This window comes from Onychostoma macrolepis, chromosome 05 (assembly GCF_012432095.1).
Source record: "Onychostoma macrolepis isolate SWU-2019 chromosome 05, ASM1243209v1, whole genome shotgun sequence".
Lineage (NCBI taxonomy): Eukaryota > Metazoa > Chordata > Actinopteri > Cypriniformes > Cyprinidae > Onychostoma > Onychostoma macrolepis.
In genome coordinates, this window is record NC_081159.1 from 4,801,496 (window position 1) to 4,821,592 (window position 20,097).

General features: G+C 37.2%; 2 protein-coding genes across 2 annotated transcripts in view; one reads left to right on the forward strand and one right to left on the reverse strand.

The window, feature by feature from the left end:
- limk2 (LIM domain kinase 2) overlaps positions 1-2,391 on the forward strand; it is a 28,978-nt gene extending 26,587 nt beyond the window's left edge. Inside the window, exon 16 of the mRNA XM_058776943.1 lies at positions 656-2,391. Coding sequence (XP_058632926.1) covers positions 656-812 — 157 coding nt within the window. The 3' untranslated portion in view covers positions 813-2,391. The remainder of the gene's footprint in view (positions 1-655) is intronic.
- Positions 2,392-10,640: 8,249 nt separating this feature from the next.
- Positions 10,641-17,701, reverse strand: pik3ip1 (phosphoinositide-3-kinase interacting protein 1). Its single transcript, XM_058777357.1, has 6 exons — positions 17,314-17,701; positions 16,947-17,045; positions 16,368-16,484; positions 14,600-14,794; positions 14,434-14,512; positions 10,641-12,050 (listed from the first exon to the last, which is right to left on the reverse strand). The coding sequence occupies exons 1-6, from the start codon at positions 17,387-17,389 to the stop codon at positions 11,834-11,836; spliced, it is 783 nt and encodes a 260-aa protein (XP_058633340.1). The 5' UTR covers positions 17,390-17,701; the 3' UTR covers positions 10,641-11,833.
- Between the last annotated feature and the right edge of the window lie 2,396 nt (positions 17,702-20,097).

Consider the following 20,097-nt stretch of genomic DNA (forward strand, 5'->3'; position numbering starts at 1 on the left):
CTCTGTAGATTAAGGGTGCACACTATTGCTGATGAACACAATCCCTATTTAGCCGTCAGATCCCTAAACAAGGCCATATCTGCAGATGAAACTTTGTTTGTAGAAGCTTTTTTAAATTTGAAGCTGAGAAGCTGCAAAAGACACAGGTGCAAGTGGAATGCAAAAAACATGGTGACATTCATTTTTATGTAAATATAATGGGCAATATATTGCGTCACCAAAAATGATTGAGGTCATGTACGTATGTTGTGTGACAAGTCGATATATTGATTATTGCGACAGGCCTAAGCAGCACAACTATTTTCAACTGATTATAAGAAATATTTCTTGAGCACCAAATCACCATATTAAAATGATTTCCGAAGGATCATGTGACACTGAAGACTACATTAAGGGCTGCTGAATATTCAGCTTTCCCATCACAGGAATAAATAACATTTTAAAATGGATAGTAATGGTATTTCATAATATTAAAACTTTTAATTTTTGATAAATTAAATGCAGCCTTTGTGAGCATAAAAGACTTCTTTTAAAAACCATACCGACCCCAAACTTTTGAACAGTAGTGTATCTAGATATTACATGTTTAATGGTGATTAACATTGCCCTATAATACTTTGTGTTCTTACCTCTTTCCTCTTCCTGTCTTCTTCAGGCCTGCTTTTCAGAAGTTGGAGGACTGTTTTGAGGCATTAACTCTGAATCAGGAGTTGAATATCCCTCTGCCTGCGGAACTGGACGAGCTTCAGCAGAAGTTTTTAAGGACTTATGGACCCAGTGAAATTGCTTCTGAAAACCAGGAAACAACATAGACTAATCCAAAAGCAGTGCAGGCTGAGATATGGATTGGATTTTTTTTTTTTTTTTTAATGAGTTTACAGAACTGAATCGGAGCATTTACCTTGGGTTTGCATACTGGGAACATGCTGATGCTGGTGTTCTTCGGAGAGGTCTGTCATGACGCTCAGAACTTTGAGGGCATTCTAGAACTGCAAAGGGTTCTTAGCAGAGTTCTGGTAAAGTAACAGGTACATTTCAGTGACCTTGAGCTTCTTTCTGACATTTTTTTCCCTTCTTCTGTCTAATGCGGATGGTTTAGTTATGATTTAACCATGAAGCACAAACCTTTAAGAGTTCTTACCACTAGTTGAGTTATAGATCTCTCTAATGAAGTTTCAAATGTCAGATTTTTTCATAGTGTAGCATCCATTAAATTGATCAATTTTCAATCACAACAATTATAAAAGTGTATTTGTCATTAAACCTTTCAAGAACATGTCTGGGTCATATTTTACCTCACACTAAAAAAAAAGTTGTGAGGCATGTGAGAGCATTAAGATTATATTTTAAGGCAATTATGAACATCCCCCTCCCACATTCTGAGCAATTATATTATTTAAAATTGTATTGTGTATGCCAATTTAAATAATAAAAACATAATTGAGAATACTGAGAATTGCAAAATAAATTTAAAAAAGAATTTAGGAGGAAATTGTCCTGGAAATGTAAAAGTGAAATGTATTTTTTTAAATGGGTTTAATGTGACCAGGACGTGTTTTCAGGTGATTAACCTCTTTATTTCAAATATATAGAAGGTTCTACTGATTCACGAAATTAAAACGACCTGAAATCAAACATTGTTGAACCACACTGCCCCCTGCAGGCCGTTGTGCTTAAGTGCACTCAATCCCTTGTCTGTTTCTGGGGCACTAGCACTTGAGTCCTGACCGGTCCTGACCTCTCTAACTCTATCATCTAAAGACAGAGAGAGAGAAAACACTTATGAAAGGAAAATAATAAGTTTCTGAGTTCAGATTTGGTTTCCTATGCGTGGTTTCTTGGAAATGTGTCTTACATTGTAGTTCATGCCTGGTACATCAGCTATTTGAAAACTGGAATAGTTTATTCCGCTGTCATGGACTCACCTTGTAAATATACCTTGACAGGGCAAGGATCATTTTTCTCTGTATCTAAACAGCTCTGGAGTTGTATTCTCCAAGTGAAATGATAAGTGAGATCGTAATGCTGGATCTTGACCGGCCGTTTCTAGGAGTTTTTAGCTCAGTACTGAAACAGGCTGTAATCAAAATGTCTGCAACGCAGAATTTAACGAGTGATATTTTGTGATGAAAATGAATGTCATCCTTACTTTGATCACTAATGTTTAAATTAACTGGATATATTGTTAATGTTTGTATAGATTTGTTGGGATAATGTGGATTTGTAGTTTTCATATGTTTGTAGAATGTGAAAAGCTGTAAAAGAGCATTTTGTTCTAGTCTTATGTCAAAGGTACTGACATGTACAAAAGTATAACCACTACTTGTACGCCACAAGATTTCTTACACTAATGTTTCATGAATAAAGATGAGTACATATTGGCTATCTTCATTTCCTCTCTTTTTCACTCATTTTGATTTTTGTTTTTGTAGGTGTTTAATAAGCCACAGGGAGGCGCTGTTGTGTAAAGAATAAGATGCTGACAGTTGCATTCAACTGTTACTATTTCTGCACAATACAGTATGCAGAGCTGGGTAGTAACTGATTAAATGTAATCTGGATTACGTAATCAGATTCCAAAAATTAAGTACTTGTAATTAGAGTAAGTTACATTTTAAAATACTCCTAATCAGACTACAGTTACTTTTTTATGGATTATATGATTACATATTCACACACTAGCAATAAATTATTCATAATTCATTGATTCTCCCTAATTTCTCTTTTTCCTCTTTTAAATTTTCCTTTCTAAAATAGCCTACCAATAATATACATATGTGTATATATAGTCCAGTTTTGTGGACATTCACACAAAGATCAGTCATTAGTCAGGTGGCGACAGCATTTGACCACTGGATTTACAAATATCATTTCAGGTTTAAGAAGGGTTTCAACATTGCATCAACTACTGATGAACACATTCATTTTTATTTGAATAATTACGCTGTAGGTTTTTTTAACCATATATTATTCATTATAACTAATTAAAATGCACATTCATGTTATTTCTTACAACCCCAAATCAGAAAAAGTTGGGACAGTATGGAAAACACAAATAAAAAAAAAGTAGTGATTTCCAAATTTACTTTGACTTGTATTTCATTGCAGACAATATGAACACAAAATATTTCATGTTTTGTTTGGTCAACTTCATGTCATTTGTAAATATACATCCTTTCCTGTCATTCAGACCTGCAACACATTCCAGAAAAGTTGGGACAGTAAAGCATTTACCACTTTATAATGTTGCCATTCCTTTTCACAACACTTAAAAGACGTTTAGGGACTGAAGACACCAAGTGATGAAGTGTTTCAGGTGTCATTTTGTCCCATTCTTCCTGCAAACAAGTCTTAAGGTGGGCAACAGTACAGGGTCTTCGTCGTCGCATTTTGCGCTTCAAAATGCGCCACACAGTCTCTATTGGAGACAGGTCGGGACTGCAGGCAGGCCAGTCAGGTACCCGTACCCTCTTCCTCCGCAGCCAGGACTTTGTAATGTGTGCAGAATGTGGTTTTGCATTGTCTTGTTGAAATATGCATGGACGTCCCTGGAAAAGATGTCTTCTTGAAGGCAACATATTGTGCTCCAAAATCTCTATGTACTTTTCAGCATTAATGGTGCCATCACAGAAGTGCAAGTTACCTTTGCCAAGGGCACTGACACAACCCCATACCATGACAGACCCTGGCTTTTGGACTTGTTGCCGGTAACAGTCTGGATGATCCTTTTCTTCTTTGGTCCGGAGCACACGGCGTCCATTCCTCCCAAAAAATACCTGAAATACTGATTCATCTGACCACAGTACACGTTTCCACTGTGATGGTCCCAGATGCCTCCGAGCCCAGAGAAGTCGATGGCGCTTCTGGACACTGTTAACATAGGGCTTCCTTTTGGCACAGTACAGTTTTAACTGGCATTTGTGGATGTAACTACGTATTGTGGTACTTGACAAAGGTTTGCCAAAGTAGTCTTTGCTCCTAAAGGACTAGACCGTGCTTGGATGCTGCTTTTGTACCAAATCATAATAACAATCACCTGTTGACATCACCTGTTTCAAATCACATCATTATTTAACCAATTTACCTCATTAGTAGCCCTAAATTGCTCCTGTCCCAACTTTTTCTGGAATGTGTTGCAGTCTGAATGACAGGAAAGGATGTATATTTACAAATGACATGAAGTTGACCAAACAAAACATGAAATATTTTGTGTTCATATTGTCTGCAATGAAATACAAGTCAAAGTAAATTTAGAAATCACTACTTTCTTTTTTTATTTGCGTTTTCCATACTGTCCCAACTTTTTCTGATTTGGGGTTGTAGTTACATGTAATGCAGGCATTACAAAACTTTTATTCATCTAAACCTTATTCGCTAAATATATTTGCTTTAAGTAGGCTACCCCTGAGATTTTAAAACAAATATTTCAATAATTAAGTATCACATTTGCATGTTCACGGTTTCTTGATGTTGATTAATGATCACTTGGCATGCAAGTAAATCAAAATATTTACTCTTTTTTGTAAGTGTTTTCTTTAAAACAAAGTCTATAGAAATACAAAGACAGTTCACTCCTATATTTATGAATGGGAGAAACTGTAACGCGCAATATGTAGGAATAGTTCCACCTTCTAAATTAAAGAGCCATATTTCCCATAGAAACCCGGGGCACATTCAAGCCCAAACCTGTGCGCAACATTTTGCTGTGGTTTCCGGGTTGAACTACATGTTTCCTGGAAACGGTGTGCAACGGGTTTTGAGATGCGTTTTCTCATCTGCAGCAACATGTATATAAACCACACGGTAATAAAGAGACAGCTCGCACAATGGGTCCAAGTCACTTACAAATGTATCCGCTGCAGCTCGGTATACGATTTAAGATATTAGAAGACATGTTTGCAGGGCCGTAGCTAGTGAGGTGAAAGGTGGTGACAATTCTAGGGGCCCCCACCGCCCAGGGGGCCCCACAAAATCCAGGAATTATACTATATAGGCCCATGTTCTGTGAATAATTCTAATATTTTGTATTAGAATATATACTGAGATATTATGAAAACCACAAAAAAGCATGCAATTGGGTTAAATAAATTTTCTAATTTCTGCTCCTCTACCTAGGCCTGTCACGATAACAACTTTTTGTTGTGCGATATATTGCCCCAGAAATAATTGCGATAAGCGATATTATTGTCATTTTAAAGACCATTTTATGTCACTGAATATATAATCATAATGTAACAGCATAATAATGCAAGAAGGCCTACACACTTCCAAATGCCAACAAACGTTTAATTCTAAAGAATATTTAGATCATGGAAATTAAGTATCAAAATATTACATACCTTTAAAATCTTGAATAAATAGTAAATAATCATTTAACAATAAGTGCAAAGTAACAAGTAGAAAAAAAGAAAAATGCACAAAGAACTTGTATGGAGATTTTTCCATCTACAGACTTTTCCCTGACTCTTTTCCCTGTAAATTAAGGGTGCACACTATTGCTGAAAAACACAATCACTACTTAGCTGTCAGATATCTGTATGCACAAAGGCACAGATTCCTAAACAAGACCATATCTGCAGATGAAACTTTTTTTGTAGAAGCAGTTTTTAAATTTGAACTAGCAACTACACCACGTTATGTACGAGAAGCTGCAAAAGACACAGGCGCAAGTGGAATGTACAAAACATGGTGACATTAATTTTTAAGTAAATATAATGGGCGATATATTGCGTCACCAAAAATTATTGAGGTTATGTACATATACTGCGTCGATATATTGATTATTGCGACAGGCCTACCTCTACCCTCCCGAAAAATGGTTTAGTCTGATACGAAGTATCCTCAGAAGTCCCACCCCAGATTGTGAACAAGATAACCAATCAGAGTTGAGACGTCAGATGAAGTTAGCGATGTACATTAGTGATGGGAAGTTCGGATCATTTTACTGACCTGGACCTTTGAGTCTCGTTCAGCAAAATTAACGAATCTTTTTTCGAGTCATTTCGTTCATTTTAGCAAAATATAATTAAAATGTTACATGCTACTTCCCTAACACATCTACTACTTATGCAAATGTTGATCACACTACAAACAGTACAAAACTAATGCTATAAGAAACAGAAAAGATTAATTCATTGTTTACCTGGGTCTTCTATTATTAGCTCACCTCACCTCTTATCTGACAAGTCTTCGGGTTTGAGTCGTTCGTTCATCACGTGACAGCCTCATAAGCTAAACCTATGCAGTCAGAATAAAACTGATCGTGCAGCCCAAATCGTAAGAGTTAGAGAGCTGAAACTTGGTCAGATGGTTGTAGTCTGGCTCCCTACTCAGGCGCAAAGGCTTTAGGCATTAGGTTTAGTAAAAAACCTTTATATGCATTTATTTGTTAACTGTTTTGTTATTTTGTAAGAAACACCTATTAGGATATATGTGGGCCACCCATGCTTGTATATTGTGCAGTATATGATATGTGTGTGTGGGGGGGGCCCACATCAATATTTTTTCAGGGGGCCCCCAATCCTCTAGCTACGGCCCTGCATGTTTGTCGTATGATTTTATAGTAATAATACAGCATATCAACATGATGATGTAGTCAAGTTTATTTATTTACCAGATTTCATACACAATGATAATTAAGTGCTTTACATAAGAATGGACGGCAAGGCCAGTGACTGTAACATCGAGCGTATTTTGCAGTATTAAACACTTATTTATACCGATTTCATCAGGCTCCGAAGATTCCGAAGAAGTGAAGAAGAAGTGAAGAAGCTTTCCTCGAAAGGGAGTTTGTTTTTTAATTTAAATTTTTTATGATTTAATTAATTGTCAGCTTTTCATTAAAGGTGCCATAGAATGCATTGATTCAATATTTTAAATTGTTCTCTGATATCTACATAGAAGGTATGTGGTTAGGTAAGGGCAAAAATTCTCCAGAAACGGTTTTACATGTGCATTTACAACCCTAAGATTTCTCCCTAGAATGAAATGGTCTGTTTTTGGCTTATTTGGAAGGGTCAGGAATAATAATGTTGTGCTTTGCTAGGATTGGCTGTTTCACAGTGTGGCTCAATGTTGAGCTCTGCTCTGATTGGCTGTTTCACAGTGAGGCTCATTTCAGTAGCTCACAGGAAGGAAACACAGGGAGGAAAATATATATTTCAATACTTTCTCTCGCAATTATATCGTCGGGTAATTATACTGTATATAAAATGCGGGCATCAGGGAGCTGCTATTAATATGCGGGGCACTGAAACTGCTTTCAAATGCACGATCGCTTTTTACTTTCACTTTCGCTTTCGAGATTCGCCATCGCACTAACTCTGTTTATACTATGGAGCGGCAGTACTTACCACACATTTTACAAGATCAGGGGCCTCATTTATAAAGCGTGCGCACGCTCAGATGTGATCTTAGAGTGTGCGTACTCTTAAATTCACGCCAGCGCTCATATTTATAAAGATGGTCTTTGACGTGGAAAAGTGCTTAGCGTCATGTCAGGGTCTGAGCAGACGTACGAACTTTTTATTGTCGGAGTACTGCAGGTTTTTGAAAATGTAAGCTGTTCTTGCAGCTCGCTGTTCTAAATTATGATGATTGGTGATATTTTATATGTTAATGACATTAATTAGGAGTCGTTTACAAGGCAGAGAGTTGAAACCATTCAATTGTGCGCAAGTTTAAGATCATTTGCAATTCATAGATTTCACATCTGAAAGAGAGGCGTACGCGCGATTTCTGTTCGTACGTTCATTCTATGTACGCAAATCTAAGAAATGATCGTAAGATCACATTTTATAAATGAGGCCCCAGATGCTTGTCAGTGGTGCTCAGGATCTGCAAATCCTCAGTCATCTCTACTTACTCTGTTTATGTGGTAAGTGAAATCTTATGTACTGTAATGTAACAGGCCTTTAGTGGCTCGCGTTATTTTATAAGAACGCGTTATTTGCTTTCCGTGCCTTTCTGAATAAAGACACCAACCCATCCCTGCACATCATGCACAGCCTGGAACATAACATTAATTTCCATGATCTGCCATTTTCGCTGTTGTCCTCGTTTGTTTCTTCACAATACCTGCAGAACTTCTGATGATTCGGCTGTGCAGGTTTGGCTGGCGGCTGGCCTAGAACATGGGCGGGTATATGCAAATGTTGCGGGCGTAACTATTCAGTAGCCCCTCACTGCAGAACAAAGATCCAGGGGGCGGGGTTGGATCCACATCTAGGGGGTGGAGATTGGTAGGTTTAGGGGTGGAGATGGGTGGGTTTAGGGATCAGGGGGTGGAGACGGGTAGGTTTAGGTATATGTAAGGTGGGAGGAGTTGGATCTGGATCCAACCTCGCCCCTTGGATCTTGTGTTCTGCAGTAAGGACCATCTCTAACTAGAGTCCTGCACGGGTCCTGTTTGATAAACCCGCACCAGCCCCGGACCCGCGGTAGTTAACCGAATACCCGACCCGTTATCCGACAACAACACTAATTTAATTCCGAACCCGACCCGATCCGACCCGTTTGACATAAAAACCGCGACCCGAACCGCACCCGCATTAAATCTAGATAAGGCAGACAAAACACCTTTATTTTATTTTTAATGTAACAAGCAATTAACTTCTGAGTTAATGCGTTAATATTTTAATAATATCATTTAACACACGCAGCCCAAAAAGTTAACAGAGAGAGAGAAATCACCATTCAACTTGTAAACAATATAAAACTATTGCGGACTAAAGCTTTTATTCAAACTGTGAATAGATTAACTACAGAAAAGCGAGCAAAGAGAGCTCCCTTTAATATAATCACTAGACCTAACTGTCAATCAATGTCAATACAGCTGTAGATTGGCTACAGTGCACAGTGTTTGCAAATCCCGCTGTAGAAGCCTGGTCTTCAGACAGAGCTCGCGAACACAAGCACGGGACAATTTGAGGCCTATCAGCGTGTACTGGATTAAGTCGAAATAGTCTTGGTTATAATTGTACCCGCAACTCGCCCGTGCCTGTCACCAGTCCGACCCGCACCCGTTACGTCAATTTTTGCGGTACACCCGTCGGGTACCCGCCTGCGTGCAGGACTCTGTCTCTAACTATTAGTGATCCGGACTGTTGCGTCACAGTCGGTGTTATGTTCTGATTCGCCTATTTTTCAGTGGTCTTTTTTATTCACGGGATTTACATAAGGAGGAAACAATGGTGTTTGAGGCTCACGGTATGTCATTTCCATATACAGAACTCTTTATTATTCAACTATGCCAAGGTAAACAAAGTTTTCCATTCTATGGCACCTTTAAAGTCACAACCTCCCTGCAGTTCCTTTACGAACCCTAGTTTGGGAAACCTTGATTTAATATAATGTTTAATGCACTTCATGTTGTAAATTACAATGAATGGAACAAGTTTTCTTACTTTTTGCATTTTTTTTTTACATCATTATGGTACAAGATAATGCTATTTAAATCAATGTGATAAACGAGTTAATTCAAAAGTAATCTATAAGTAATCTGATTATATTACCTAAAATGTGTAATGTAACGGATTACCTCACTAACTACAATTTTTGTCATGTAATCTGGAATCAGTAACGGATTACAATTTGTGAGTAATCTACCCAGCTCTGACAGATTGTATACTATTAACAGTATGCAGATTTATAGAAAACCAACTGCTGAAATATTCCAAAACTATATCCCACAATGCAGTGTGCTTGACTTGACCTTTCATTTCCAGTTTGACAATGGCCAGGAAGTTTTATGTGTGACATTTCACTGAATTAATAAATTAGGCCACTTGTTAAATCAAAACACACATAATGTGTAATATTTTCTAAACCTGCTCCTGGAGTATCCCCAGCACTGCATGTTTAGACTCCAAAATAGAATTTCAGATGGCATTTTATAAGCACCTTAAAGGCTCCAACCGGAAACGAACAATGAAATTAATTTTCTACCTATTATATTGTGTTTTATTAACGTCTACACCTACCCCAACCCTAAACCTACCCTAACAATAATAAAAAATAGTAATTATTGTTGTACAGTGTGACAAAAATTACGCTGTATTGATGTGCACATGCCCAGTAGCGTCATACGTATCCTTTCTAGCTTTCTAGCCTTAACCAGCAAAGGATCAGTTGATCCAGTTTAAACACAATTTAGAATTTAAAAAAAATCTTTTTTAAAAAGCATCGCGGTTTCCAGACTTCATTAAGTACCTTAACCATTTGAACCGTCACAAAAAGGTTTTTAAAGTATCAGATCAGCGTATTATAATTATTACTTAAGGATCAAGACAGGAGTAATGGCTGCTGAAGAGCCAGCTTTGTCATACAGGTCAAATTAAATTTGAAAATACTAAATTGTAATATTTCACAATTTAAATGTTTAACTAATTTGTGACCAAATGAATGTAGCCTTGGTGAGCATATTTGCTTTCAAAACAAAAAATCATAGTGACTCCAATTTTTTTTTTATTCTATATACTACTAGAAACAAATAGGCAGTGGTCAGTTTACTACACTGTATGCAAGTCTTCCATCTGAATTTTTTTGCCCCTTTAATCCCATAATGTGCAGGAAAGTAAACATTGCTACTGTGATATATGGAAGAAAATACTGCAAGAACATGTCAAAAAAGGACAACAATATAATTTTCTTCAAACTGATTTTATTTCATAGCAGTAAAAAACTGCTAAAAATAAAAATACAAGATCTTCCAGAACCTTAAGCAGTTGTACAATCAACCATGGGAAAACAAATGCATACATCAAAAAAAAAAAAATCCCATCTCTGTAAAATGAAACTATAGTACATTATTTGAATACGTCATCTTGAACACTCTCTCAGTTTCAGGTTCATGCTTCAAACTGCATCGTCCCATTTCAGACCATCTGCATGGTCAGGAACAAATGAACACTGATATAGAAAATGTAACCAGAGACCGCTGATCAGACCCACTCTGACTGGTTTGCTGAAGTCATGGCAAGCGCTCACTTGCTCTTTATCAGATTGTGGCCACAGGAGCAACAATGCATTCAAATGTAATTTACTAAGGCAAGATCTCTGGAAAGCTTTCCTCTTCGTTTAGTCAAAACCTTCACCTAGCTTAGCTCTAGCATCCCAGGCCACACGATCTGCCTAATGAATATGGATTTCTGGGAAAGAGCTATCAAAGGCAATTAACTCAATTAGCTCTAGTTGCTAACCAAAGCTCCCTACAGAATAAACAGCCCAGCTGTAGAGCAACAGATTCAGGTACACATGTACAATTTCAGTCTCAACTCTCCACCACAACTGCATTAGGAACAAAAACAGCAGAAAAGGCAGGAAAGAAGATAAGAATGGATTGTCTTCTCTTTCAAAATCCCAGAACTTCAGATGATCTGATCCATCGACACTTCATTAAGAGGACACGGAGCAGTTAACTGGTCTGTCGCTGTCTCATTGGAGTTTAACAAGCAGGGAAAGTTTATGCCCTGTGATTATGTTCACAAAATGTACTTGTAATTTTTCTCCACGTGAATCCCTGACATGCATTATTTATACAAAACCACCATTTCACCTTTTCCAGTGTATCCCCACATGTCCTACTTTCCCCAACAACTTTGTTGAGGAAATAAGGACACTGTCTGGGACAAAAAAAAAAAAAAGTAGCTTTCCACCGCTCTCTCAAGGCATACGCCCTACCTTTACTGTGAAACCGTGCTGGCAAGGCAAGGTAAAGAGAAAAGAGACGACAGGCAGAGGGAAGGTGGACATGGTTTGGTCCTCTGAGATTCTGCAATACTGCATAGACATGTCTTAACAAGACGCCTTTCCAGGTGTCCATCCTGTTCCTCCATCAGGCTCCAGGGGTCCCTGCTGTCCCCATGAGGGGGTCGGCCCCCTCGACGGGCTCCTGAGTGGGGGTCTGGTTGTTCGGTTCAGCCGTGATAACGATGGTGTTCTCGTCCACCAGCTCGCAGGTGGGGTTGGCAAAGGCTGAGAGAGGAAGAGTGATGCGATGCATCTCGCGCTCGTAAACCCGCTGCTCGTGCTGTTTCTTGAGGTCACGACCCCTACGGGACAAAAAACAAAACCATTTCACTACAACCATCGCCACAACACCGAGATTTAGTCATGTTTGTGTCACTCATCAACTGAATGAATAATAGAATGGGGTATAAATGTCAGACGCTGCGAGTGAAAACATTTTTATTTTGCATGTTGTTTTCAACGTTCTAAATTGTAAATCTTTATATATATTTTAAATGTAAAATATTTTTCATTACCAATTCTCCAGCATTAAAAATTGGCGTTATGAAAAGTTTCATAAAACGTAGTGCTGTTCAAATGGTTCTTCTTAGAGCCATAAATAACATAACAAATTTATCGTGCTTGTCTGGATATAGTGATTTTTGTAAATGAATATATGCATATTTTTCTAAATTTATACTGCATCACATGACTTTAGTAACTGTTAATATTTTGAACTGAATGAAGAAAAAATTGGCTTGGTACTAAATAATTAAAATCATGTTTAATTAAAAGCTTGATTAAAAGTGTATGGTTCTTAAGTTTGATTTTAATTTTGTGCCCTGAAAAACAAAAAGTGAACTGTTACACTGCAATTTTATGCTTTCACACACCAAATCCTTTGTGCCTGACCCCTGTGGAAATGGTGGAGAATGGAAATGATATGTTATGTCATCATGACCTTTGATTAAAGATGATTAAGACCCTGTTTGTTAAACTCAACAAATGTACAAGGTTTCCAATTAACTGTTCCAAATTCATGCTTTCCGTCTCGGAAACACAGACTCGAAGAACCATTCTGAATTACATAATCAAAAAGAATGAGTGTAACCACTTCATTTCCTCTGAATATTATTTCCATTTCCAATATATCCATTCAAGCTAGACTGTAATATTTAACAGTGACGCACTACAGACAGAAGGAGTGATTTGTCTCCAGTATTGCCTATTTTTAGTGTTGAGATATAAATGCTCTAGTGGAGAAGACCAGCTCTAATTCGTCACTTGCTGCCCAGGAAGAAACTGATCTTGATCACTATCCTTTACCATTTCATGAGAGCTAAATGCTGGAGAAATCTCATATTACTAAGCAGACCCCTGTCTTATCCTTCCTTTCACTCCATCTCTAGCCATTCAGACTGTGCATGGCAGACTTGCGGCATGTTATGCAATCCTCCTACACTTACCCAGCACTTTCCTGCCTGTGTGTCTGCAGTGAGCTCTGCTTTATCACAACTGAACCGAGCACTACCGCTCTCGCAAGGAGTAAAGTATTTGGTTGAAGAGTTTGAGATCCATGTGCTGTTACATCATAACATGTTTCCAGTGGGTGACATTGTCCTAGTATTATAGGTTAACCCTCCTCTCAGCCCAACATCCTGCCCCTGCTTATTAATACTGAGCCAATTAAATCGCTAGATAAATGATGACATACACACATTATCAGCTGATGCACGAGTACATGCTGCTCAAGGCTAATGAGTGCCCTGCCAAACTCTTTCCAAGATAGAGATGAGATATGACCCAAAATTCAGATTTTTACTGTCATCTATTATCACATATATTGTCATATATCACCAGAAATATTACAAATAAAAAAAATAGGAAATTATAAAAATGAAATCTATTTTTGAACCAACAAGATTTTTTATATTGTGAAATTTGAATGACAATTAAACAGTTTTTACTACTTTTAAAAAAAAACATTGTACTACTGAATTTATTTCTTTTGAAAAATTATGATAGAGAATAATGGCAATTACAAAAAATAAATATAACATGGATTTTTTTTTCTTTCTTTTGATTTTAGGGTGAAATTTAAGATTGAAACCTTAAATTTGACGGCTCGCTTCTACACCAGCCTTTGCTGGACATTTAGTTGGGTTTGGATACACTGTGATTAGAAACATACAAAACAATTGATATCTCTATTGATATCAGCTGTCAGAGTCCTTCTGTTCCTCCCCAAACTCAACACCCACTTCTCAATGTCAAAACAACCTCCTAAATATAGACAGTCAAGATGCCTCCAATATCTAAACCCACTCATCATCTCCCTCTCATGTGTCTAATGGCATTAAAATGACAGTGTTACATGAACCTGCTATGTGTTCCCAGCTAATGCCCGGCCTTGTGATCTATCACACTTTATTCCCTTGAAAGCATGTAGAAAAGCCAGAGACATCCTTTATCTATGTTCCACAGTCAGCACCTCTGAACTACTCGGAGTAGATCAAAACCAGCATCTCACTATGAACTGTACATGGACTGGCCACACATCTCATCCCAAGTCTCCTCATTCTGAAGAACCGAAGTGCCTTTTTTGCCTGGATTTTGTCTGTTGTGCTTTTCTATTGATATCAGCTGTCTATTCTCCATACTTAAGTGCACACTGTAATGGGACATTGTGTTGCAGGTTGTACTGACCGTTTGTAGAAGTATCCCATTGTGATGCCACCTCCAAGTAGGATGATAATGGCCATCATGAAGACGGCCAGAACATAACCTGCCAAGGTAGCAAAGACAACCAGTATACCCATGAACTTCTCGGTTCTTGGATGTAGTTTGATGTTTTAGTCAACTCAACACTTACCAAGAGTCCCAAGGTCTTTCTTCTTCTTGGGTCCACTCCTGACCTGCTGTCGGACTCCCTTCACGGGCTGCACCGCCGCACCCTCCACCTGCGAGGGGAAGGAGTCTGCGTTTTCGAAGGTCTCCACCATCCTTGGGACGAGTCCCTGAGTGGGGACCGACTCTTCTGGAGCCGTGGCTTCTGTGGAGTTTTGGTCTGTGGGGTGACAGGATGAACAGGATATGAGTGTTTTCTGTTTGTTTTTTTCCCCCTTAATCTGTGCCGCTAATGTAAATCAGCTTTGCACTCCCATCAATTAACAAAACATTTATACTAAGCAGTTTTGCTGTGGTCTGGGAGTGAGTGCTCTCGATGGACAATTGTTTTTTTTTTTGCGGTTGTTGATTGGATGGAGGCAGATCAGAATGTGAGTAAGTTGATTGTAAGAAAGGGGTGATATCACCAGAGAGAAGTCTATCCGAAGTTTGAAGTTTTTTTTTTAAAAAGGATGAATCACTTAAATAACTAACATGCATTTCGAAAATTGATGGGGTGAATTTTCAACTCATGCTGACTTGAAAAAGCTAAAAAAAAAGAAGAGGAGATTTTGGACCAAAAACATGCTCCACCCAAGTATGTGAACACAAACAGACATTATAATTGCCCATTACATTCTGAAATGAGTCAGAACGCAATTCGCAAACCCCAGAAATAATAGTGTGCTGTTCTGCTTTTCCAAACAAAGCTTTAGCCTTTACTAGACACACTAGGCGAATACTTTGTATTTTTTTTTTTTTTTGAAACATGCGTAATGAGGCTATTTTTATTTAAATAGGACATTAGGTGGACCTGATATATTTCAGAGGCCCCATAGGAAGAATTCACAGCTGAGAACATTAACATTTACTTCTCTTGCTGTGGTCCAGACCTCTAGAATTTTTCCACAACCCTCTACTCTGAAAAAGCTGTTTACACACTCCAGCAGAGCTCAGTTAGCCAATCAGAAGCTGTCGCCGTGCTGTGCATCTTCCTCACAGCCAATCGTAATCCCAAGAGGGCGGGGCCTACACCTTCTCTTGAACAGCTGCAGAACAAGTTTCCTTGTTTGTTCCTTTGTCTGTCCCAACTAAGGAAATATCAAGGCTGATGAGTCTAGACTCGTGTTGTTGTTCTACTTTATCTCTCCTTGCAGCATGTTGAGTCAAAAGATAATTCTGAGGAAACCGCATCAGTGTGGATTAAAACTGGCCTAGTAGTTTGTTTATTTGTTTGTTTTTAATAAACCAAATAAAAGACTGCTGGAAAAATGATTAACAGCAAAAGTAAAGTTTGGTTCAGTTCCAGTTTTTAGAGTAGGCTCTGGGGAAAGTGAAATATTTGGTGCTGACCTTGTTCACTCCCTAGAGGATGTTTTCTTAAAGCCATTTGCTTTTTCCCACAAAAATAAGATTGCACATTTCTGCTTTACGTAAATATTTTTAAATTAGCTTCCTCCAAGTTCTTGGAAGAAACAGTGTGCAGCTAAAAGTACGAGATGGTGGAAAGAGAGTAACACGATAGTAAGACCCAGTTGTGAAATGCCTGAGAAAGACATGAGTTAAATAAATCACTTTCATAAATCAAAATTTCACGCTGGAGTGTTCATCTCTTTTCTTCTCTCAAAAGTGCTTGGTGATATTTATTTTATGAAAAAGGTTTAATGTCAAGAATGTTTAGAAAATTAACATTGATATGCATACGAGCCGGTGTGATTTTTAAAAATATTTTAAGTAAGAGTGAACATGGCTACCTTGGCACGTCCTAATATCACATGCTTCTTTTCTGGTTGCTCCATCAGACCCGGAGACATAGCACCAGGGCTTCTCTGAACCATCTGGGTTGCGGCAGAAATTGTGATCCCCAACATCTGGCAAGAAAATGAACAAAATGAACCTTTAAAATTTGATTTCATGGATACTTAATATTTTCGAACTAAACTTTTGTTGTTGTTGTTGTTTGTGTGAGCATGCGTTTTTGAGTTGTATTGAGTGTGTCCCACATGCACATCCCCAGAAATGTCCTCGTCTGGATTATGGAAGAGTGATTGCTCAGCGTTTTGAGTTGGGCTCATAATATCATCTGGGCAGCATGCCCATGTCATATATAACCATAATTTACAAAATCTATAATCAGCAACATTGACAGTTTGCAAACTGCACTCTCTAAATAATGAATACAGTCTGTAAATATGCTCGATTGTACGTATCCTTGCTTAATTTCCTCAAATATGATTACATTGTTTTGGGGGTGTTGTTTTGAAAGAGCTTGATTTCAAATTTTATAATAAAATATGTACAAAAACATCACGAGAAGTAGAAACATAAGTTACCTGTCTGTGAGTTTAGACTCTTCCAGTTGAGGCAGATATTCCCTGTGGATGTCTTCTGTTGAATTCCCCTATAGTCCTCTCCATTAGCTGTCATGCACTCTGGGGGAACAAATCAACTTCATGTGATTTGGAAGATTGGTTTCCGTTCTATTCATTTAGAATAAGGTGGTTACATTTTCATGACAACATTTACTACACTAAAACAATAGTCGATACTTTTCCAATAAAAACGTGCATTGTTATGAACAGATATGAAATAGTAAAATAGTGAGAAAATAAACCCTATGGCATAAACTCAATCACTGAACTAAACCATACATTTGAATTTCTTTAGAAAGTTATTGCAACACACAGAAAGGGATCTTACCTTCAACAACAGACCAACAGTCCACCAAACCAGAGCTCAGCAGAAACACAAAGTACAGCAGTTGAAACATTTTCATTCGTCGATGTTGTCAACAACGAGAAGAATTATTATTTGCGACGAATCGAAACGAACACGATCTGTTTAAATGGAAGAGCCTGTGGTAAATCTTGCCACACTGCTCTCCAAACACAGCGCAGTCGTGCTCTTGTTTTGAGCTGTGAGCTGGTAAACAGCTCGTCTGTGTGTGCGCTGATCGCAGAAACTCCCTGCAGTAACCGCGTCCTCCAGGTCCTAAACACAGCAGCTTCTCCCGTAATGATGTGTGGTACATGCGATTTATAATGGACGAAATGGCCGGAATGTTCCAGCAGACGACCGATTGTTTTTATTTCAATAATACCATTAGCATCAACCCATTTAATCCCACCGGTCACTGTAAAAAAGATTTTCATTTATAAAGCTCTAAAAACCTTACTGACTGATGTTTTAGTGCACTTCCTGCAAATATGGAATAAATAAATGGTCTCAATTAAATATGTGCAGTGACCAACAGAGCAGTTTATTTCCTGTTAACACCTGGAGAAGATGATGGCTGCATCAAAGCTCCAAAACGAAAGGATAGTAAAGTATTCTAACATAAAGTAGTGCTGTCAAACGATTAATCGCATCCAAAATAAAAGTTTTTGTTTGCATAATGTGTTTTATGTATTATGTTTATATAAATACACACATGCATGCATATATTTTGAAAATATTTACGTCTACATTTATAATTCATATAATTTATATTATACATAAATATATTTAATATATAAACATAACATATATATATTTTTAAATATATACATGCATGTGTGTGTATTTATATATACATAATAAATATACACAGTACACATATGTAAACAAAAACTTTTATTTTGGATGCGATTAATCACGATTAATCGTTTGGATTGTTGGTACACATTATCAAGGTGTCTAGTGTTAATATATGTATTCACAATATATTCAGTTTTGTTGAGTGTGGTCATAGAATGAGTAAACATGTTGATGGTCACAATAGTGACCGGAGGGATAACATAGGTATACAATATAATTGCAGTTGTTAGTGAAAATTAGAGGAGTGTCTCGCTGCAGAACACAAGATCCAGGGGGCGTGGTTGGATCCAGATCCAACTCCTCCCACCTTACATACACTTAAACCTATCCGTCTCCACCCCCTGATCTCTAAACCCACCCATCTCCACCCCTAAACCTACCAATCTCCTCCCCCTTGATGTGGATCCATCCACGCCCCCTGGATCTTGTGTTGTGCAGCGAGCTTTACTTGGAAAATTACACTAAAATGTTGCAATGACAAAATATTGCACTAAATTAAAAATTCAAATGTTACAAAAAAAATTACAATATTGATGTTGTAATACTGGTAGCACTAATATAAAAATGTAATGTTATATTTTACAAAAAAAGTAACAATTTTGAAATACGTTGATGGTTGTATTTTTTTGTCTTTTATCTCAGTGTTCCTATCAATGTTGTATAATGTTGTTTTTTTAATGTATAATAGTAACCCTAGAATGTGATCGAACAGTTTAAAATAGCTGGGCTAAGAAATATGTTATTTCAGTACACACATTATCCCACCGGTCACAATTGTGACCAGCCATAAAACACAATTTTTCACACACTTTTCAAAAAATAATTATTGATTATCTCAAAGGGTTACTAATGACACATCATTTGGATATTTTCATGTCTGGGGAAAATTTGGGATTAAACGGGTTAATAATAAGGTACTATTATTAATATAAAATATTTTGATACACACACACAAATGTTTTACATTTGACAAAGGTAATTGGTATTCAGTGTTGGGGAGTAACTAGTTGCATGTAACGGAATTACATAATTTAATTACAAAATAAATGTAACTGTAATCTGTTACAATTATTGAGAATAAATGTGTAATTAAATTACAGTTACTTATGAAAATGTTAACGATTACAAAGGAGGTTACATCTGAATATTTTCACACACATACTGATTTGATTGATTTCTTTCCCAAATTGCATTGACTGCGTTAAAATATGAGACACCAATGTTTCAGGAGTTTAGGACACAGAAGAGAACACATGCTTATTTGAGAACTGTTTTATTTCCTATTTGGGTTTATGTATATGCTTTATTTTTTAAGATTAGCCTGTTTTCCCCCCCCAATAAGGCATCGTTAGATTCCAGTGCTTCCTTTCCAAAAACAGGATCATAGCGAAACGGTTTCTTGTAATGATTTTAAATCTGTATTTACCTCAGAATGATCTCAAAGTAAAAAGAAATGCTAAAGTCTGACGTTATGGTGGCTGTGCATTAAAATGAAATGATTATAATCTTAATTTCTAGTCTGACAGTAATCAGTGTTGAGTAGGCTACTACTTTAAGGTTAACCGTCTGCTTTAAATGTTTCAAAATGATTAACAGTTAAAAACATTTGTTAGAAGTTTAGAAAAGTATGTAATCAGTTACATTACTTTAATAAAGTAATTGAAATAGTTACACTACTTATTACATTTTATAGGGTAACTAGTAATCTGTAACCTATTACATTTCCAAAGTAATCTTCCCAACACTTTTAGTACCAAGAATATTATTAGAGTTTGGCTATCTATCTATAAAATGTATAAGTTAATAAAAATAAACAATGTTTACATAATTATGTAGGTTATTAAATGTTTAAAAACTATTATAGCTTTTATATATATCAGAATTCAGACATTAGAATGTATCGAACTG

Coding starts and splice junctions, on each gene's coding strand:
- pik3ip1 (XM_058777357.1), bottom strand. CDS start 17,389: ATGAAAATGTTTCAACTGCTGTACTTTGTGTTTCTGCTGAGCTCTGGT. Junction 17,046..17,313: donor CTGTTGGTCTGTTGTTGAAG/GTAAGATCCCTT, acceptor TTGTTCCCCCAG/AGTGCATGACAGCTAATGGA. Junction 16,485..16,946: donor GAGTCTAAACTCACAGACAG/GTAACTTATGTT, acceptor TTTTCTTGCCAG/ATGTTGGGGATCACAATTTC.